The following is a 23,587-nucleotide window of genomic DNA, read 5'->3' as shown; positions in this document are numbered from 1 at the left end:
ATATAATTGTTTCAAATTTGAGAAGAGAACAAGTTAGACTGGCACTATGGATCATATTTGAAAATCTAGCTATAAACCAGTCTCTCAATCAGCCCACATGACAGATTTATATACTGAAACAAACAAACACTATCTAATGGAGATTAGATTTAATATTTAAACCAAATGAAAGTTAAAAGTTTATAAATATTTCTGAGAGGTTGAAAACTATCAGCCAGTGTTTTAGTGGTAAGAATTCTGGTTTCTCCTTTTTGCTTGTAGTGATCAGGCTTCAATTCCTTTCCATGTGTTTGGGGTTAATAAGCACTCTTTAACTCAATGGGGCTGATATTAAGATGAAATTAAAATACACACACACACACACATATATATATATATATATATATATATATAAGAGCTTTTTGTAAACTATAAAATGATACTGAATATTATGACATCATTAATATTGTGATTAGAAATACTTAGCTTAAACATGAGCATATGATATCAAATATCTCAGTTTAGCAGAAAAAGTTTTACCTTTACTAGTAGGCCATAGAGAATTTTAAAAGTTTTACAAAGTTGTTTTACCATTTTGAATTTTAAAAGCATAGGGAAAAACATTTGGAACAATTAAAAGCTTAGAATTCAAATCTCAGATACATAGCTAAGCATCTAAGGACTCCTGATATATTTTGGGGAAAAAAGAAATGCAAAGGCATTTATACACAGGGTGTTATAGGGAATGCACAGTGAACTTTAAATCACTTGTTTTAACATTATAGGAATAGCTGCATAGTAGTGGTTTAATCAACATTTCTATTAAAGACATTAGCTACAAAGAATTCCTGTCTAACCTCTGTGAAGGATGGCTATACATGGTGAAATTATTCTGTATTATGTTCCATTTTCTGCTCCTGTGTATTTATACTTTCCAAAAGTAGTGATATAGCCATGGGTGAGACACGATGTAGTGAACACCCTAGATAATTTACAGAGTGTACAATTACCAAGTAACAAGTAAATATTAGAGAAGGTATGAAAATAAAGTCATTTAAAATTACTAGTAATTTCTTGATACACAAATTGATTTCTTTTTAACTTAGACACATAAAATAAACTTATACTCTAAATAAAGGCCATATACTTTTCAGTACATCTTCCCCAAAAGTTTTGTTCTAGATACATTAATATTTATAATGTAATATCACCAATAATAATTCTGTTTCTATTAAATTTTTAGGAATACCTTTAAGATGCAAACTTTATTTATTTTTCTTCTGCCCAAAGGCAGAGAATGAGGGCTGCAGAATACCAGGTGTTCCTGGTATCACATAACCATTCAAGTTATCATAGTAACAAAATCATAACATATTAGAAGGTAAATAGACTTTTTTATTTATGTATTACTGCAACTCACCATTCAATCCCTGAACAAATGAGCCACATATACACTTAAAATGTGGAGAGTAAATCCTAGTGAGGTTAAACAATTTGTCCTACTGAACATGCTAATTAATGCCAGATCTGAGAACCCAGATCTCCTAATTCACAGATAAGTGTTCTTTCTATCACACTGCATGTGTTCTGGCTTTCAGTGTTTAAAAACCAGAAAGTATTTAGAGTGGTATTAAGTTAAGTGGTGTGGTCTTAAGTCCCTTTAGATTTCTGACAGCTCATCAGTGCCTTATAGTTATCAAACCTGTGCAGAATGTGTTTTTAAAATATACAAGTGATAATATTTCAATTTGGGAGTGTTAAGATTTAATGCTGGGAACAACTACAATTCAAATTTTGCATTTCTGGCACTTACACAGAAATAATACTCCACAGAGTGCATGTGAATGTGAAACAGTAGGTCAGAAAACAGACATACTCCTGACATTTTCTGTAAAAGTAAAAAATATACTGCTGGTATTTTCTATAAAAACAAAACCATGTAAAAGTAGATGTGGTTGATGATGAACTGTGTCACATATGATTAATAGTAAAATGGTATTTTTGATAACTCCATTAAAATATGTATATTTTTGATAACTAATTTGGGACCACTGTACATTTTTATTATTTTTCCTTCTTTCCAACAAAGAAACAGAGTATATTTGGGAGACAAGAGATGTGGAATTGGTCATTAAGTTTTCTTTCTTGGTGTAAGGAAATCTAGGGAGTCCAAACTGGATGAATTTTAGTTTTCAAATGAAGTAACTTCTAATTAAGCACTATGAAAACGTTCAGGTCTTTTAAGATATCTACAGTGAAAAAGAAGGAATCAATGGGAAGAAGGGAACCAAGGCCCCTTTACTATCAGAGAAAGTAGCACTCACCTACAGTGAAATATTTAACAGTAATTAAAGTCACAAATAAATATGGCTGTGGAAAACTTCAAAATAAAATGTACTCTAGAACTTCAAACATAACTGGTTAATACTGGATTTTCCTTTTGCTGTACATATGCTTCAGGGGCATTCAATTTTAACAAAGAGGAACTGAGAAATGGACAATGGAAAACATTCAGGTCAGAAATCACTTCTGCAGGCCTTCCTGTGCCCAGCAGATCAGGGGATTTCTGTATGCCCTATTTTGATTCCATGAATGGAAGCATCTGGTTGTAATAATGCAGCCACAACACTAAGACATGTTTAGTAATGAGAAAATTAAATCTATCATCAATGTGATTCAAAGGTTGTAAGTCTTCCTTTAACAAATTAAATACCATGTGACACTCTGTCCCATCTGTAGGAGGAGCCCTAAAATCACTTATGTTGATTTGCTCAAAAACAACCTAATCATGAACACACCATTTTAATGTTATATAAATTATGTCTTTTATAAATAATAAATATATTGCTTTTTACCTTCTGTAGGGTGAATGGCATCCAAGAACAGTTGCTTGTTTGACCATTTATCCCCACTTCCTAAAAATGACAGGAAAGGAAAGTGAAACTCTGTAAACGTAGACACAAAATAAAAAAACAAGGAAATATACAGAATGACTTAAATGTGAAATGCCACATAAATTAAATGGAATTTATTTCAATTATTTTATTCTTTAAATTTCATTTACCTGCCAAAGTAATAATGCTATACAGGAAATAGATAAAAATAAATTTTTGTCTTTAATGAAATATACTGTTGAGATAACTTCTGTGACTTTAGTCAAGATAATTTGAAGATCAGGAAAAAGGAAATGACAAAAGCTAACTTTTTACCTAAATAATAATTTTTTTTACTGGAAATAGAGGAAAAAAATAGTATCAACTTATTAAACAAAAAGAAGCCAAAAGTGGAGATGAAGGCCCAAATTAAAGGTTACATACAAGAACACACAAGTATATATGTCTACATACAGTAGGCAGTTACTTTTAAGCCTCATTCAAGAAACATGAACTGCTTTGTATCTGGCCATGCAAGTAGGATGCAAACAGGCATCAAATCAGTAGGATTATGGTAGTCACAACACTGACATGCATGAAGATATTAAAGAAAGCTCAACCTCTGGGACACATGGCTATAACAGCCAGGTAATATTTCTCTTTTATGTGAAAGAATAGGAGCCCTGAATTATGAGAAGAAAGAGATCTTAAAATGAGCCCCGAAGAGGTTCAAGGGCCCATCGAGATCGTAACAATGAGAGATGCTCAGAGTAAAGGAGGTGTACAAAAGATTCTAATGCCCACTGAAAATATCAGTTATACGACTGAAGAAGGCAGGCAGAAGAGTCCAACCAACAATGAAATATACAGGCTGGTGGAAAAGAGGTGAGTTACAACTCAGTAGAGAGGAAAAAGTCCGTAAGAACCCCCAAGTGTCAAGGACTTTACAGAAATGGTGGAGCTTTCACATGAAAATGAAACTGTTAAGATTTCAGGAAGTAGAAAAATGAAGCCATGATATGAAGGGCTGCAAAATATGAGAAAAACAAGAATAGCCAAAGAAATATATGAGGTTCAAAAGATTAAATTACAAAATGCACAAAAACGTAGAAGAAGCCATTCTAGGATTCATATGGAACTCTGAACATGGGTGGTTTTGAGTAGGAATCCAAGTGAAGGCGATTTGCAGTTAGCTGCAGAGTCCAGAAAGGATGAACTGCTCATGTCAGGAGCTGATGGCACTGAAGCAAGCATAGGCGAGAGAAGGCAAAGGCAGTGCAAGGAAGCATCATTCAAAGATGAGTTTGCAATGGGAGAGACCAAGAAACCTTAATGGAGGATGGAAGGCATGAATACCTTTTTCTGGAACATTAGGCTTCTCCTTTTTGTGCTTATATTTGCTGACAATTTTGTGGAATAAGTTCTTTTTCTGAGACTGGAAAGGACCTACAGACAATATTAATATAAATATTTTAAATTTGCAATGTTTCACAAAATGATGTGTTTTTAGGCAATTACACCCTCCTCCCTCCTGTGGAATAAATAAATATTGAATTGCAAGAAATGTGATCTTGCATTTTCACTCATCTAGCTGGTGCTCAGTCTCATTCTTTAAGCATACTTTAAATCCAAGAAGATTTTCCTTGGAAATGTATTGGATAGAGGCCTCCATTAGGGCTGGGACTCCCTAGGCAGAAACTGCAGTTTTAGTGAATAAAAACAGACTGCAACCAGTAACAGCAGAGTGGCAATAGTCTGTGATAAACAAAAGGATTCACTTTAGACTCCTAAATACCATGAAGCAATGGATGGCGGTGTGAGTTTCATCTCTCCTAAGATTGTGATTTTCACCATAAGAATAGCACTTTCAGGACAATGGTTGACCTGACAGCTTAGCTTTTTGGCCTTTTCTGAGACTATCCTAGGTACATAAAAAGTGATTTTTTAAAAATCAAAAATAGTTGCTAAAAAACTTTTTCTGGATAGGAGAGGGAGACGTCTCAGATTCTATCTTACTTGTCTGAGATGAAAACAGAATAGAGATTTTTCTGTTAATCAGAAATATCAACGGTAGTGTTTACCTCCCCAAAGCAGGTTGCTTCCTACTTTCTGGATATTCCTAGTGAATAACATTACATCATAGTGTCTGTTTCCTCCTCTGTAAATAGGAATCACTGCAGTGCCTAACTCACAGGGTTGGAATGGAGATTAAGTTAGATGCCGCACATGCTGTCTGGCTGCATCTCCTACCTACCAGCCTCAGCACAGTAGTATGCCCTCTGGCAGTGAGCTGGCCCCTCTCCCCTCTAGTGAGCTGTTCTTCCACGTTATAAACATATATAATCCCTCCCAAATTCGAGGAAAAGGCTTCTGTCCAAACTTTTCTCTTGTCAGTTACTGCCCTAATGTTTTGGTTCCCCCTACAGCAACTCTCCTCACAAGGGTTGCCTATACTTGCTGCTCATAATTTCTCTCCTTTCACCCAGCCACCCAAGAACACTTGCTCATCTACTGATCAGACTTGATGATGGGAAGGCCAGTGGTGGAGCCTTATACTGCTGGGCTGTATCAGCAGCTTCTAAAAGGTGTATCTAGTTCAGCCACACCGTCTACCTTAAACACTTGGCATTCTAGCATATGTTTTTTTCCTCTTCCCTTACTGATCCTTCCCTCTTTGTTTCCTTTGCTTCCTGCTCTTTCCCCAGACTTAATTTTGTAATGCCCTGGATTCTGTCTTTTCACTCTTCTGGTGATTACTCCTAATCTTAAGGCTTAAATAACAGCTATAAACTGGTGGCTCCAAGCTCATCATGTCATTCAGACCTCTCCTATTCCATATTTGAAAAGAGCAAAGATAGATAATAGACAACAGGGAAATAGAACTTTTGCAAAAGGGGACCAAGAGATGGAAGGGGGGAGGGAGAGGAAAGGGATATAAAAAGAATTAAGATGCTTTATATGCATGTATTAACTCCCCACAGTGAAGAAAATCATTATGTACTACAAACACTACAAATAAAAATAATTAAAAAAAGAAAAGCCACCAATGTTTGGTTTTTCTGGACACTCAGTTTTGTTCAACTGATCAAGAGGTCTACCTTTAAACCAGTACAACACTGTCTTATTATGGTTTTACAGTTTTGAAATCAACTATGTGTTTTTTTTTCAGAATTATATTAGTTATTCTGAATCTCTTACCATTTCATATTAATCTTAGGCTCATTTGTTAATTTCCAAAAAGAAATCAGCTAAGATTCTCAGAAGCGCTGGGTTGAATTTATGAATAAGTTTGGGGGAGTGTTTCCATTTTAACACTGTAAATCTTCCCATCCATGAACATGAGATATTTTCCCATTTATTTCTATCATTCTTTGAACAATGTTTTGCAGTTTTCATTATGTTACTTTTTTTTTTTCCTGGTATAGGGGATTGAACCCAGGCTTTCATACTGATGATACATCCACAGCCCTGTTTTAATTTATTACTTTGAGATAGGGTCTTGCTAAGTACCCAGGTTGGGGTTGAATCTGCAATCCTTCTGCTCCGTGTCTTAAAGTGCTAGAACTACAAATATGCAGCATCACACTTGGTTTATGTTGCACTTCTTTAGTTAAATGTATTCCTAAGTACTTTTGGGGGGAGGAGTGCTACTGGAAAGGGTACTGTTTTCTTCATTTCAGTTTTGGATTGTTCACTGCAAGTATATAGGGGTACAACTACCTTTTGTATTACTGTATCTTGCATCCCCACTGAAATCATTTACTTAGTATAAAAGTTTTTTACTGGATGTCTTACGCTTTTCTACAACATGTTTATGAGTCTCACCAGGGATTGAGTACTGTGGTTTATATCTAGATGTCTCCCCAAAGTCTCAGGTGGTCATTGATGGGGATTTTGGAAGATCACAATATGGGGGCTTATAGCTCAACTGCTTTTAGGAGAGCAGGTCTGGGTTACTGGCGGCATGGCCTAGACGGTTTAATTTCCCCTCCTGGCTCCTTCTGCTCTAATTCCTTTCCACGATGCCAGTTTTTCTTCCGCTATCCCCTTCTGCCATGCAGTCCTGCCTTGGGTGCAGTGGATATGGACAGAAACCTCTACGAACTGTGAGCCAAAAGAAACTTCTCCCTTAAGTTGCAGATGTTGGGTACTGTCTTCCAGCAATGAGGAAAATGACTAAAAAAATTATGTCCTATGAGAATAGATAGTTTTACTTCCTTTCCAATCTCAGTGCCTTTTGTTTCTTCCTCTTGTCTAACTGCCATGGCTAGAACATTTAGTACAATGATGAAAAGAAGTGGTAAGTGTGGAAATCTTTGTCCTGTTTCTGTACTTACAGGAAAGCATCTAATCTTCTACCATGAAGTAAAATATTAGGTGTGTATTTATTATAGATGCTCTTTATCAGGTTGAGGTAATTTTCTATTCATAAGTCTGTTGACTGCCTTTATCACAAAGAGGGGTGGAGTTTGTCAAATGCTTTCTGTACATCTACCAAAATGATTGTGTGGTTTTGATTTGAGTAATATTACATGAATTGATTTTGGGATGTTAGGCCAACTTTACAATCCTGGGGTAAAATCCTATTTAGTCATGGTGTAAAACAGTTATATTTTGCTTATTTGGTTTGCTGGTATTTGTTGAGGATCTTTATGTCCATATTTGTATGAAACGCTGGCCTGTTTTCACTTCTTGTTTATCTAGTTTGACATTAGAATGAGTCATACAGAGTTTGAGTGTGTTCACTCCTCTGCTAATGTTTTGGATCCATTTGTGAAGTACTGACATTAATTTTTTTAACGTTTATAAGAGACCAGTGGTGAAACCATCTGGGCTTTCTTTCCATGAAATGTTTATTTTATCTAGCCTCCCTAATTCTTGCTACAGTTGTTCATAGTATTCCCTTATAATCTTTTTCATTTCTGTAGAGTTGGTAGCAATGTCTTCTATTTCATTTCTGATTCTAATAATTTGAACCTTTTTTTTCTTGACCACCATCTAACTAACCATTTCTAAATTTTGTTGATCTTTTCAAAGAGTAGTTTCTGGTATCACTGCTTTTCTCTATTTTTCTATTCCTTATTTAATTTCATTTAGTAATTTCCTCTCTAATCTTTATTATTTCCTTTCTTAAAACTTTGGGTTTAAGTATGCTTTTGTTTTACCACTCGCTTAGGATGAAAGGCTAGGTAGGTTATTATTTTAAGATCTATCTTTTTCTCAGTAGTCATTTACAGCTATAAATTTCTCTCTAAGCATTGCTTTAGTTGCATCCCTTAAATTTTTTTTTCTTTTTCGGTACTGGGGATTGAACTTGAGATCTTGTGCTTGCGAGGCAGGCAGTGGAACCACTGAGCTAAATCTCTGGCCCTCCCTTAAAATTTTGATATGCTGTATCTTTATTTTTATTCAGTTAAAGTCCTTTATAATTTTCCTTTGATTTCTTTTTTGAAATCATTTTCTTGTATATGCACTGTTCTACTTCTACATATTTGTGAATTTCCCAAGTTTTCCATTACTGATTTTTCATTTCATTTCTCTATAGTCAGAGAACATACTTTGTATTATTTTGATCCTTTTGAACTTATCAGTTTATTCTTGTTACCCAGGATTGTTTTTGCTAATATTGGTCTCTTCTAGTTCCATGTGAATTTTGGGATTATTTTCTCTAGTTCTGTGAGGAATGCTGCTGTTATTTTGATTGGGATTGTGTTAAATCTGTGTATCAGTTTTGGCTGATATATTATATTTGGCTGATAACAGTATGGCTAATTTGACAATTTTGTCTCTACCTACCCAGGAAGAGGGGATATCTTCCCATTTTATGATGTCTTTTTCAATCTCCTTTATCAGGTTACTGCAATTTTTGTTGCAGAGGTCTTTCACTTCCTTGGTTGGCAATTCCTAAGCATTAACTCTTCTTGATGCTATGGCAAATGGTACTGCTTTCTTTCTCAGTGAGTTATTATTGGTGTACAGGAATGGTATTGATTTTGTAACTTGCTACATTGTTGAATTTGGTTATTAATTTTACAAGTCTTTTGGTGGAATGTTGTGTCTTCAAATGGAGGGATGATATCATCTATAAATAATGGAAATTTGACATCTTTTTCTTTATATATCTCTGTTATTTCTTTCTCTTGCCTGATTTCTCTGACTAATAGTTTGAGTACTATGTTGAACAGAAGTGGTTATAGTGGACATTCTTGTTTTGCTGCTGATTTTAGAGGGAAAACTTTATTATACTCCGTTTATTATGATGTCAGTAAGTTTGTCATACAGGGCTTTTATCATATTGAGATGTCTTTCCATACTTATTTTCTTCAGTTTTTATCATGAACGTATGTTGGATTTTGTCAAAGGCTTTTCAGCATCTATTGAGATGATTACAATCCCAGATATTAAGTTATACTACAAAGCTACAGTGATACAAACAGTGTGGAACTGGCACAAAAACAGACATGTGGATCAATGGAACAGAATAAAGGATGCAGAAACAACCACAGACACATTCAACTCTCTGATCATTGACAAAGGGGTCAAAAACATACTTGGGGAAAGACAAATGGTGCTGGGAAACCTGGCTATTCACATGTAGAAGACTGAATCTAGACCCGTATTTCTCATAATGCGCTAAAATTAAATCAAAATGGATGAAAGGTCTCAATGTTAAAACAGAAACAATCTGCTGGAAGATAAAGTAGATACAATTTTTGCAGATATAGGTATAGCCAAGGACTGTCTGTATAGAAATCCAATTGCACAAGAAATATTAGTAAGAATCAACAAATGGGATCATGTCAAATTAAAAAGCTTCTGTACAGCAAAGGAAACAACCATCAGAGTGAAGATACAATGGAAAAAAACTTTGCTAGCCATTCCTTAGACTGAAGACTAGTATATCTAGTATAAAGAACCTAAATAAATTAGACTTCCCATAATAAAAGACCCAATCAAAAAGTAGGTAACTAAAACAACTAGATACCTCTCAGAAGAGGTACAAATGATCAATAAATACATGAGAAAATGTTCAACATCTCTGGTCATTAGAAAAATGCAAATTAAAACAAAATTAGATTCCATCTTATTCGGGGAAAATGGCTATCATCAAGAAATAAAATCACAAATGCCGGCATGGCTCTGGGGAAAAAGAAACCCTTATACACTGTTGGTGGGAATGTAAACTACTACGATTACTATGGACATTAGTACAGAAATTCTCAAAAAACTAAAACTAGAAATTCTATTCAACCCACCCATTCCCTTTCTAGGTGTCTTACCAAAAGAATTAACGACATCACGTTACATGATACATACTCATGTTTATAGTAGCAATTCACAACAGCTAAATCTTGGGAGCAGCCTATACATGTTCATCAGATTAATGGCTAAAGAAAATGTGGTACTTACATACAACAGAGTACTACTCTGCCATAAAGAATATACTTGTGTTATCTGTAGTAAAGTAGATTCACAGTGAAGGCATAATGTTAAGTGAAATAAATCAGGCACATAAGTTTAAATATTGCATGGTTTCTCTTATATAAGAAACTCAAAATACAATAAAGTGCAAAGGAAAGGATAGAGCTGGGCACAATGATGCATACCTACAATCCCAGCACTTGGGAGGCTAAGGCAGGAGGATTGCTATAAATATAAGATCTGGCTGGATTACAAAGTGAATTCACTTTGTAAGTTCAGGACAACCTGAACTACACAGAAAAACCTTGTCTCAAGACACCTTCCCCTCCAAAAAAAAAAAATAGGAAAAGAGAGATAAATCTTTTGCAAATGGGAAGGGAAGCAAGAGGTAGACAGAGGGGAAAGGAATAGAGGGGAGAGGACCAAAAAAAAGAACTGAGATGTGTTATGAACATGTACTAACCCCCCATGAGAAATGTGCTCATTATGTACTATAAACATATAATAAAAAATAAAAATTGAACAAAAATTTATCTGTTTATTGCTTAGCAAAAGCCAATTTTGGACATTCTTCCACACATACCTGAAAAGGATATACATTCTATTACTGGGAAGAGTGTTTTATGTACATCTGATAGTTCTAGTTAAAGTGTTCCACAAGACTTCTCTTTCCTTGTTGATCTTTTGCCTAGGTGTTCTATTAGCCTATTCTTTTTTATATAGCACATCTCCTTTTTCATATACTTTCCTTATTTTAAGGTTATTTATTATCTTGTGCCCCTAGTATAATGTAACCTCTATAGCAGAAGACTTCTTTGCTTTCATTCACAGATATAATCTAAGTGCCTATAGTAGTGCTTAGTACACGTTCTGAATTTTGTTTCATGAATGAAGCCGATAAAGAGCTACTTGGCACAAAGTATACAAAAATGACATTTGCTGCTACTATCACTGATAACCGTAAAGCTATTCAAGTGTTTTTAGATTACTACACCAAAGCTTCCTTCCAAAATAGCCAACAGCAAACACCTCTGAAATGGTTCGCAGTAGACTGAAATGGAAATACCAAATGCCTTCCCACTTGCTTCTTTGGGAAAAAGAGAACAAGACAAAAGAAAATACATTTAACAAGTGGAAAGAGAACAACATGTGTACACGCTACACTAATACTACAGATGTTCTCTATTATTACTTTACAATCACCATCATGTATTTTACAAGACCCAGGCTTGTGTACTGAAATGACACATTGGCAACCATGGAAAACAGAAGCAGGAAGCAGAAAAAAATTCTGAATCTTCTCAGAATCACAGAGATACTAGTGATTTGCATGTAGGAAAATAATAATGATGATGTATAGGTTCACAGAGGGATTCATGAAAGAAGTAGTTCACAGAAACAAACTGATTTGATGAATGGAATAGGTAAGGAAAAAAGAACCCAGTAAGAACAAAGCTAAAGACAGAACTTGCTATTATTGATATTAAAAAAAAAAAGAAAAAGTCCACAGTGGTTTTGTACATGGAAGAGCTTCAGTAGAATTACATTTCTAATTCTTTACTCCAATCACCTCCTAAGTACAGCTATATAATACTCTGTAAATGACAACTCCTTCAAAGAAAATGAAAAATTCGAAAAGTAGATAAGATCTAATTCTAGTCACTGAAAAGAAGAAATGTGGGAGTCAAAGAAGTGAACAATTTAATTCCCGCTCACAGACATGGTACATGACAACATTTAACATGTTTTCTCAAGAAAATAAAAGTCTTATCTGTATTACACGGCAAATTTAAGGACATTTGTTACTATCTTTTTCTTAGTTATTTGTTACATATACACAAGTGTTCATAGAAGAGGGGAAGAGATAGTACAAAGCAGGGACAAGAGTTTTATAAGGAATCATTTAGAAAACAAAATCAACAGTTACACAAAGAATCGATGAATGCTCTTTACTATATATAGTGGTGTTGTATGTGTGCCACAGCTGGCTGGCTGTTATCATTGAAAGCTCTAGAAGGTTTGCCATAGCTGCTGTGTACTATTCTCAAGCTTGCATCCTATCTTTTTTCTTACCAAATTTCTTAAGAAAATATTTGTATCAACTCTACCTTTTTTCATGACCCGTATCATTGAAAGCTGGTACATATAGTGTCTTAGAGCTCCAGTGAAGTTTTTGGGCAAGATGGCCTATATTTTGAAAGTAACAATCTTTTTGTATTCAACTTCACAGCTGTGAAGAAAATAAAAGGGGCCCAAACAAAGGCCAAGAAGACGCCAGGCTTGCCACAGAATGAGGCGTAGTGGTACACACCTATAATTCCAGATGTTGGGCAGCTGAGGCAGGAGCATACTGGTGGACTAGACAAATTAGCCAGACCCTGTCTCAAAATTAAAAGTGGGGTGGGCACTGGGGATGTAGCTCAATGACAGAGTACCATGGAGTTCGACCCCCAGTATCCTACCAAAAATATAAATAAATAAAAGTGTGAGTTTCTATAGAGATGTTAACAATAACCTTTCTAAAACATTAATGTTATTCAGGTTTGCTAAAAAAAAAATGGACATTTTTAGGATAAAAAGTTATAGTGACAAAAAAGCCAATTCAATATTAGCCTGGTACAATTATTTTTCAAGGTCAACAGGTGAATTAAGTGAGCCCCCTCTTTAAAAACTGTTGGAAATGATATGAAAAAATGTTCCACATCACTGGTCATTCAAGAGATGCAGATGAAAACAACACTGAGATTCCACTTCACCCCACAAAGAATGGCTGCTATCAAGAAATCAACCAATAACAAATGTTGGCAGGGTTGTGGGGAGAAAGGAACTCTTCTCCATTGTTGGTGGGAGTGCAGACTGGTGCAACCACTGTGGAAATCAATATGGAGATACCTCAAAGAGCTGGGATTAGAGGTTCCATTTGACCCAGCCATCCCTCTGCTAGGTATTTTTCCAAAAGAATTAAAAGAATCATACCACAGTGATATATGCACACCAATGTTTATAGCAGCACAGTTTGTAATAGCTAAAACTTGGAAACAGCCCATTTGCCCATCAGTTGGAAACTGGATAAAGAAGATGTGGTTTTTCTATAAAATGGAATACTACTCAGCAATAAAGAATGTGAAATTAGATTCATTCATAGGAAAATGGATACATATTGAGGATATACTCCTAAGTGAAATAAGTAAGTCACACATGTATAAATACCGAATAGTTTCTCTGGAATGAAAAACTATAATGGTACATAAGATACTAATGGTATAATTGACAATGTGAAATAGGAAGAAAAGGGCTAAAGGTGTAGGGGAAGTGGGAAGGGTAGGGGAAAGGAAATAAGGGAAGAGAAAAAAAAACATGAGAAAATGTAAAAATGGAAATGAAGTGTTTGTAAAGGTGGAGGGGAGAAGGGGTGAAGGGAGGGCAGGGACAAGGGGAAAAAATGAGAACCAAGACCTGTCATGTAAACGTACACAATCCCAATAATGAATGTAACTGTACTGTATACCTAACATGTACCAATAAACTCAATGAGGAAAAAAAAAACTGTTGGAAATAAATGTCAAGCATAACTCCAATGGTCATGGCTTTTCACCAGATTCTACAGTTTTGTGTTTTTAAGCTCTGAAAAAAAAAATCAAAGGTTTTGCCTTAAGAGTAGGCTGGCATTTTGTACTGGAAACCTAAGTATGAGTAAATACTATTCCTATGCACAGTGATGCCAGTAGCTGGGCATGTAGATGTGTGGGCATGAGTAAGTGTATTAGTAAGTCTATCAGCCATAACCAAGTTAAGATCATTATGGAGAAGGAGCTTCCTCCTCCACTGGACATACAGGCTTTGCTTTGTTAAGGACCTTAGGATTGATTCTATCAGTAAATATGTAGTCACCATTTCCTGAAAGATTGGTGGCAAGGACTATTCTCAATACTAGGGCAAAATACAGTGTTCTACCTAACCTGGAAGCTCTAACTTCCTTCCAGGAGAGGCTGGCTGGGCTATTACCAGGTCTGTTTTCTCAGATTAAAAGTATACTCAGGGGCTGGGGATTTAGCTCAGCGGTTCAGTGGCCTGCCTTGCAAGCGCAAGGACCCGAGTTCAATCTCCGGTACCAAAAAAATAAATAAGTAAATAAATAAAAGTATACTCAGGGTGTCGCAATCTCAAGCATGTGTCTCTGTCTTCAACCTTTAATTCTGTGAACCTACTTCTTTTATTACCACTATAATTCAAAAAAATATGAAATCTTTAATCATTTTAAATTTCAAACTTAAAGTATAGGTGTTAATTAGAAAAAAGGGAAAGAACAGCAAGTTTGGTAAGAGTAAAAAAACTATGTAAAGATAATAAAGAACAAAAGAGAAGTGAAGTAAAGGGCCAAGATGAGGCGTAATTACTCTACAACACTCTTAACTGAACTCAATTTGTGTTTACTCCAAGACCCTTCTTCCATTTGAAAATTACTATTTTTCAGAGAACTCTGACTTTTGCTCCTTTTCTAAATAATGCTTCAAACATCAGCTGTATACACAAAATAGTGTGTCAAAACAACATCTTAAGATGTTCCAGATAGACTCGTGACATAAAGCTTTCATTTAAAAACACAAATAACAGAAATAACCTGTGAAAAAAAATGTCAGATTGGGTTACTTCAGCTGAACTTCACTGAGAGTTAGAAGGTTTAAAATTTACTGGATAATATGTTCTTAAAAGCAATTATAAATCATCACCCTCTGTCTCCTTATAATATATCCTGAATTTAGTTTGAAGAAAATGGCAGTTAGTTATTTTTATCCCATTTTTAATACATTTTTTGACAAAACCCATTACAAACATAAGGAACAGGGTGAAAGTAATGGAAAGACAATGGGAAAGGAGCAGAAATGACTTGGAAAAACAGATAAGAATAGAAGACCAACAGGAAAATAGAGGACTAAAATGTAGCAAGGACTATGATCTGAGATATTTAACTGGATAAAAGCATTAAAAAAAACTACATGTTTTTACATAACCCGAAGTGCCTAAAAAGGTGCTAAGTATAAATCAGGAAAAAATATAATGAATGTTGAATGACAGCAGATATAGGAGAAGATAAAAACAGACAAATGGCAAATTGTTGTGGGAAAATGAGTTTCCAATGGACACACGCACTTTTACTAATGAACCAATGATCTTATACATGGTGTTTGCTTTTAATGATTCACTATGCAAAGAGGCAAAGGGTCTAAAGTGTAAGAAAACAATCTCTATCCCCTAAAGATCAGGCAATTATGGCACAGCTGGTATGATAATTTCATTAATAACTTGTAGTCTAGTACACTGGTGCTGCTAATGCCAAATTACAATCAAGCACAAATACTGTTTGTTTAGTTTGCTAAATAGAGAATATATTATTTAATTTCTGCATTACTTCAATTTCATTTTGCTCTATGAAACAATACAGAGCAAAATTTAAGCTGTGAGACTCCCCACATATGTAATTATTGATAATGGATAAAAACTAGTGACTCTGTGGCTTTAGAGGCATAATGAGAGAGTTAAGATATCCAGCCATCTTTAGAGCTATAAAAGAAAGGCCTTACGCTGTGAGACGTGGGATAAGAAATGCATCCTGTACATCAGTCAAGTTCCATTTTACTGGCTTGTCAGGGATTTATCAGCAACTTTAAATCCAAGAATTATGGAAACTCAAGATAGCTGGTGCCAAATATCATAAATACCTCCAAGACAAAAAGACTGTTACTGTATTTAGTAATTTGGTAATCCATTCTGGTACTCGGCTACCTAACTGTCAATGAGTCTAATTTATTTCTTGCCATATCCATCTTAGATCTTTATACAACACTATTTTATTTTCCTAGATGAGCAAACCTGTGATACAATATTTTTTTCAGTTCTTTGTTCATTAGATTTATTTTTATTAAGCACAGAGAAAAACAGGTAATTCTAAAATGACTTTTATGTACCATTAATCACTAAAGGAGGTATATTCATTTGCTTTTCAATTATATTCTGAGACACAGCTCTCAAAGGGACCTTCTGGCTGTGGCAGTTCTAAGTACACAGAGCTAGTCTTGAGAAAAGCAGTTTAGGTTTCTTCCCTGAAGAAACCATAATTTTTTCCTAATCTATATGCTTTAAATAGTCCCTCAAAATCCATGAAGCTGTGCCTTTCCATTAATATTCATATCTGTTCCAAACTATCAAAGGAGGAAATTAATCTGATCTGACATAAAGCAGGGAACAGGCAGCTATTTGCCAAGATATTTTCAAGAACTTTTCTATTCTATCAAGACTTGATCCTGAAAGCAACTACAGCTCAGCACACCAATTCTTCATGTTGCCCTTCCCTGTTCTTAAAGGACAGCTCGTCTTTCATATCTATAAGGAAAACAAGAGGAATATTTTCCGAACAATCTTTAGAACTAAAGTAAAACTGGAAGACAATGTTCTCGATGATATCAATATTATAATCACTGGAGTTCAATCATTCCCTGTGCTCGAATGTCATGAGTAGGATGGTTGGCATGCCAGCCTCTGCTCCCCAAAACTGTTCTGAGGTGTTGAGACAACTAAAAATGCCCCTACTCCTTTATGCCCCCTTCTGGATGGAACCTGTGCTCCTGGTGAGTGCTGAGAACCACTCAAGGCATATTGGTAATTTTAAGAGATTCTCTAATATATGCAGGAAGGAGCTGATAGTTTTGAAAATAAATATGGTAAACAAAGTATTTTCCTAAAATTAAAAAAAATCAATAAAAATGTATTGTTGGATTATTACTGGTATTTGTGTTTTCACTTGGTCCATGCTATCAGTATCAGTAAAAAATAGTATCTACTTAACAGGCAAAGAGAATGATTTCACAATCCTAGAGTGAACCCACTATAGGGGTTCTCAAGGAACAGAAGAACTAGACTCAGCAGCTTCTGCACAAGAAAAAGTTCAACACCCCAGATTAGAGTAACTGGAGAGCAGAGGGTCAAAGATCATGTGTAACACTTTTGAAAAAGCTTTGCTACATCTTTAAGATCAAATGTACATTCTGCAATGCCAAAGGACAGAGGATAAGGAGAATTCAGAAAGAAAAAAGAAAAAAGGGAGGCAGGAACCAAGATAATCTTGGAAACAACTTGAAATTCTGATTCCTTACTGCCTCAATTTTAAATCCAATTACTGACTTATCTAATGGGAGTTGTAGAAGTATAGCCAAGGGGTTAGTTGAGATTCTGACTACACACTGCAAAGAGGCACAGGTCACACCTAACCTTTGCTGGTTTTAGTCAGTTCTGAGGATACATTTCCAGTCTTCTTCTTTTTTCTTGGGACAGGTACACATTTCCGGTCAAAAGTAACAGGACTATATTGAGGAAGGCTGTTGAATTTCTTTTCAAATTCTTCATCCAGCTTTGCTGAGCTATTAAAAGTGGAGAGGGGAATTCATCAGCACATGACCAAATATCTGAATAGAAAATGATACAAGATGTACTTTAAGACATTCCATTTGAAAACAGGATCCCTGAAAATTAGGGCATTTAAAGTATAATCTATGCAAGGAAAAACACTTTTTCAGAAATGCTTGAGAAGACTTACCAACATAATTTTCTGAGTAAACTCACATAGCAAGTTATGCTATTTTTCTTAGAAAAGTTGAAACATTATTTAAAATATTATAATGTATCTGAAGTTTGGAATTTGCCATTCTCTCTGTTGGCATGAGAATTTCTCATAAAGTTTAGTATAAAGCATACTCTATTCAGGCAGTTACTCATTCTAAGGATTATATAGATGAATACGCATTGCCAAGTTTATTGGTAAAATGGTATGTTGGTAGCTTTGTAAGATGGGTGTTTTAAAAAAACAGTGCTTGACTAATGTTTGATTAAAACATACACAAATAAAAAGCACATAAAATTTGGATATTAGAAAAAAATTCTGGAGAGCTGACCACATGAGGATAAAATACTCAATGAGCAATGCACAGCCAGTCTTCTGTGAGACAGGACCACTTTAACTTAAACCACAAATGACTTTAAAAATGCCACTGGCAAAGCTGGGATGTCTTGGGCTCACTCTGTACACACGTCTCACAACCCCAACAATGGAAGCATATCTGCTGGATCCTAGGCTGGCCACTTGCTTTCATGTAGTGACACTTACTAACTAATGTGCACTCTAGACAGACAGGAGAAGCTGTAAGAGAACTGTGGCCTGCTGGATGAGAAGTGGAAGTACACAGGAAACAGAGTAGCTTTGGTGCAGTTTAGAGAAGCCGATTATGTGAGGTGTCCAGCTACGGGATGTACCTGAGATGGTTCTACCTAAAACCATTCTCAGTTTTGGAAGAATGTACAGTGTAAGAGTTGGGAGACAGAGGTAAAAAGGTCAGATGACCACCTGAAGAGTAGAAATAAGATGAAGATTACAAGGTTCTATCAAAAGGCCAAGCTCCTCCTTTAATAAAATAATCTTTTCTCATTCAGCTAAAAATAAAGTTTATAGAAAATCTGATACTACACAGATACTATCAAAGAGCTTAATATATATAATATATAAATATGCTATGAGTTTCTCAGGTACTCTATTTAAAAAACAGTTGTGATAATGCAAGATGAACTCATAAGATTCCTTGGGACAGTTTCAATCTGTTGTTTGTTTTTAAAGAGATAATGATCATCTACCTTTTAATTGGAGAAGTGAATTTTCTTGGCTACACCAACTAAGCAGTACTAAATTTTCTAAGATTAAAATGTTTTAAAATGCTCATTTACAAATTTTAGAGCAGACTGGCAGGAATCAACATTTCCCACTGCTCAGGCACTGTACTGGCATGTACTAGATGAGGCAAATTAAACAGTCTATTTCAGGGATGGCGAAACTTTTAGAGCTTTCAATGGTACTAACAGCTGGCTTCAGCACATGTGCCACAGGTTTGCTACTACTGGTCTATCTGATCCTCACAGGTCAGTATTTAAAGAGGTAAAGGAAGGGAGAACACTGAAGTTTACTGTTGATTTAAACTATGCTCTTAACTTTCATGTGTGGCTTCCTCAGAAATGAGAAAAATACATACATATACCCCCACACCAATCTCAGGGACAGACTGTCAAAATTCTCTTGCACTTTTTCTCTTTCTCAAAGAAGATTAGTGAAATGCCTGTCTTACAACTCAGCAGTCTCTAATGGAAGCTCGGAGGCAGTTCTGTGGGGAGCATTTAACTGCTTGCTTTATTTCCCAGCACTTTTACAATGACACCCACTCCTTCCTTGGTGTCTAGACTCACAAGGTCTTGGAAGTTCTTTTAGAAGACATAGAACACTGGTCTAAATGCTTAAGGATCACTTTAATTTTTAGGCTAAGTCTATATGTTAAAGTATCATCTAATAATGGCAAATGGAATGATTTTCATATTATTTACGCATATTATTTACGCATAATATAAAGTACACTTAGTTTGAAGTACTTTGAATTTTTAAGGGGATTAAGAGAAGGAGGAGAGGGGAAAGGGATGAATAAAGAATTGAGATGTTTTGAACATGTACCACCTCCTCACAAGGAATGTAATCATTATGTATTGCAAACATGTACATATTAAAAGAAAATAAAATGAAGAAAAAATATTAGAAATGAAATACATAAAGTAAAAAATATTACTTCAATATAAATAAATGAGCTGCACCATGAAAAATAATTTCTACCTTTCCACTTTATGATGACCTAGAGTTGTACAATTAACCAGACTTTAAAGGACTGCAATTTCCAAGGAAAACTACTGTATTATTCCACAAATAGGAATGCAAATATTATGAATAAAACAAATACAATACACCCAATGCATAAAATCTGCATACATTTAAACACACTTGTGAAAAAATATGGAAAATTATTTTCATTCAATGTATTCTTTTCAAATCTGGGCCAATGAAAAAATTTCACAGGATTTTCAAAACAGTATAAGTGAATATGCATATACTTTTCTCATCAATACAAAATACTCATCTCCTAGCTTACTAACAAAATGTTTTATATTAAAATTTTTTGTAAAATGTTAAATATGAAATAATTCTTAATGATTTTATCAGGATCTATGCCACTGCTTAATTTGTACTACATTTTAATGTATCCAATTTTTGCTGTACCGTGATATTCAACATAATATTTTTATCTTACAGCAATAGAGGTAGTTTATACAAATCAAGATTAGAAACAGAAGTATAATTTTATTTACCTCACATATTTCAGCTGTCATATTATAAACATGTACATAGTTAGAAATATTAAATAAAATGTTGTACCATATATATATAGTACATAAAATGTGCAGAAATCTACTAATAATATCCATCCTAAGTTTCAGATGGAGAAAATGGGTCCTAGCAATATTAAAGGATTTATAAGATCACATCATGCTACCTGATGGACCTCAAATTCAAACTCGGCCTGCACTTTAAAATCTGCATAATTTCTACTCTACCTAAAGTGTGAATGATATTATCACTCACATGACTGTGTTAGCTGGAGAAATCATGTAACTCACTTGATCTATGTTTACTAGCGAGCTTTCTAGACTCTAGTTAAGTGTTAAATGAAAAGTCAAGAATAAGCACTTAGTGGTTTATGTTCACCTTGAAAACCCTCCCACACTGGGGTCTGTGCAGCACAGGTGGATGTGCTCACAGGCACTCACCCAATGAGAGAGTCTTCTTTTGGTTTTGTTTTCTTGAACTTCTTATTCCCACTGGTCCCACACTGGTTAAATGTCCAGCTTTCTTCACCCCAAAACCCTTCATGATCAGAGGAGTTGCCTTTTCCCGAGCTTCGTTTACCTAATAGGAGTTAAAACACAGGATGTGCTCAGTATACTGGGGTTGGGAGAGAGCATCTTACTTGCTTCACAAGTGGCCTCTTGACCCCCTATCTTACAGAGTCCTTGAACTAATTCATGCTGGACTATCTTTAGTAACAGAAAATGCAAAAAAGTGACTTAAAACCTTTGAGGTTTTTCTTGTCATAATTTAATAGGAACCACAGGACTTGAGAGACAGCCAACTACTCCTGTTTTCCATTTGGGAACCAGCTAACACATGGGAACAAAGCGCTAATACATACTATTAATTCTAATCTGTGCAATGCTCACTGGGATGGCAACCTTGGAGAACCATGCACTCCCCATTATCTTTGTTCAGGGCTTATTTAGTGTAAGTTCATACATCTCTTGTTGGAATATAGCTTGTGACAAAAGCTAGTCCCTAATGAGATGCTGTTTTTTTTTTTTTTGGTAGCGGATATCAAACTCAGATCCTTGCACTTGCAAGGCAGGTGGCAGAACCATTGAGCTAAATCCCCGGCCCAAGATGCTATATTTTAAAATAGACAAATTTGTACAAAATATTCCATGGTAAAGGTAAGCACACAAAATAGTTTGTGGATGCTGTCTTGTTTTCAAGAACACTGTGATTACAGTTCTGACTACCTAATGGAGAAAATTGTAGATAGGTATTTATTTCTGGAGCCCTCAAGTCAAAACTGCTAAATGCATGTGCCTCATCCAGGAAATGCCATTACTTTTAAAAAACTACTCCAAAGTTCCATTTAATAATAATCCTCAAAACAAGGAACCAAGCCAAACCAGTATAACAAAAAGTTGAGTGACTTTGAACAGTTATATCCTGAGAAGTAGCCACTAAATGATACAAACTTCTTAAAGGTGCTAGAAAACATATAGGCAAAATCACAAGTGGCTACAATGCATAAACCATAAGGACTCTGCAAATGTGACACATTATGCTGATATCACATTATTCTTTATAGAGCTTCTTTTCAATAGGATTGAAGGAAAGATTGCGCTTGATCTTTGTACTCCTTTGAGGTCTGTGCAAGTCACTCACCTCTGTCAACATTAGCTCGCAGAGAGGTGAGCATGCCCTCAGACACCAGGGTTTTATACAGAGCACCTTTGCAAGACCTCTCAGACTTCCTGGAGCCACAGGTTTCTATTTTTCTGTGACAGTCACTGTCCTCAGGCTTGGCCTGTACTGATAGGCTGGGTGGTGGTGTATCCTCTGTGGGTGTCAATGGTTCTGCTTTTATACCTTCTGGCACCTCACCAGAAATGTTCTTGCTGGCAGAAATACTAATGAAATCTGGAGGTCTTGACTCTTTGGTAATGTCTGAGGACTTCTCCTTTGATATTTTCTTCTCTCTTGATTTCACTTTTTTCTTTGGTGGCTTGGCATCCAAAATGCTCCCCTTGCCACTTGAAGATGTGCGAACCTTCTTTCGAGGGGTTTCTCCAAGTTTGTCAACACCCCAGTCTCCTTTTGCCACAGCTTCAATAGTGTATATGACACTTTCAATGTCAGATTCTGAAGACTGCCTCTTTTTGCACGTCTTCTTGGGTGTGGACTTATCATTTCCATGTCGATCCATTTTGCTTTTCTTCTTCTTCTTTTTTAGCTTTTCTGGTTTGGTTAATGCAGTGGGATCTTCGATGATCATAATTCCATGAGGATGGCACATGTGATCCTTTCGACTGGGAACATCACTGATTATTATCTTGCTACTAGCAGAGTACGAAAAATCATGGAAATGACTATATTTTTGATCTTCTAATTCTTCCTTTCTGATTTCTTTGTACTCTTCCATTTTTATAGCCATTACATCATCCTTTTGTAGCTCCTCAAAATTTCTTAATTCCTTGGATTCTCTCATATTTTCCTTGGCTGGTTTTTCAAATTCTTTCTCTTCCTGCAACCCAGTTGCATCTGTTTTTTCCACTTTTATTTCTCTCTCTTCTTTTCCCTTCTCCAGTTCTTTAATTCTTCCACCATCTGATTCTTTTGCCTTTATTAGCTTTGTTTCTTCCATTTTCACTCCCTCTGATGCTAGGCACATCTAAATATTTAAAATGAAAATGAGAGAACAATATGAAATATCTTTATTATTCAATAATTAAAATTAAAATTTTCAATTATTTCACTTTTTAAAAACAATCAGAATGCATTGAGGCCATCCTCTTAAGTGAAATAAATAGGACATACATATGTAAATACAAAATAGTTCCTTTGGTGTGAGAAACTAAAAGTGTAAATAAGGATCAAAATGTATGACAGATAATGTTAAACAGGAAGAAAAGGTCTAAAGGGGAAGAGGGAGGGGGCAGGGAAAAGAAAGAAGGGAAAGGACAAAATATAAGAAAAGGAAAAAATGGAAACAAAATCTTTGTAAATAGGGAGGGGTAAGGGGCTGAAGGGAGGACAGGGGAAGGGGAAAAAATAACCAAGATATATCATGTACAAATACAAATTCCCAGGA

General features: G+C 35.3%; 1 protein-coding gene across 13 annotated transcripts in view; it reads right to left on the bottom strand.

Annotated features, from left to right (window-relative positions):
- Bbx (BBX high mobility group box domain containing) overlaps positions 1-23,587 on the bottom strand; it is a 263,754-nt gene that overhangs the window by 15,039 nt on the left and 225,128 nt on the right. For 12 of the 13 annotated variants that reach the window (XM_033768113.1, XM_010630160.3, XM_033768116.1 and 9 more), the window contains 5 exons: positions 22,162-23,167; positions 20,961-21,099; positions 17,541-17,689; positions 4,209-4,298; positions 2,835-2,894 (listed from right to left, as the gene is read on the bottom strand). In XM_033768113.1, the coding sequence (XP_033624004.1) occupies positions 2,835-2,894; positions 4,209-4,298; positions 17,541-17,689; positions 20,961-21,099; positions 22,162-23,167 (1,444 nt within the window). The remainder of the gene's footprint in view (positions 1-2,834; positions 2,895-4,208; positions 4,299-17,540; positions 17,690-20,960; positions 21,100-22,161; positions 23,168-23,587) is intronic. The other variant, XM_033768117.1, reaches the window with a different exon arrangement.

The sequence above is a fragment of the Fukomys damarensis genome, unplaced genomic scaffold (assembly GCF_012274545.1).
Source record: "Fukomys damarensis isolate Sample0158 unplaced genomic scaffold, DMR_v1.0_HiC HiC_scaffold_24, whole genome shotgun sequence".
In the NCBI taxonomy this organism is placed as follows: Eukaryota; Metazoa; Chordata; class Mammalia; order Rodentia; family Bathyergidae; genus Fukomys; species Fukomys damarensis.
Note: the sequence above shows the minus strand (reverse complement) of the source record. Positions and strands in the feature narration are given on the sequence as shown.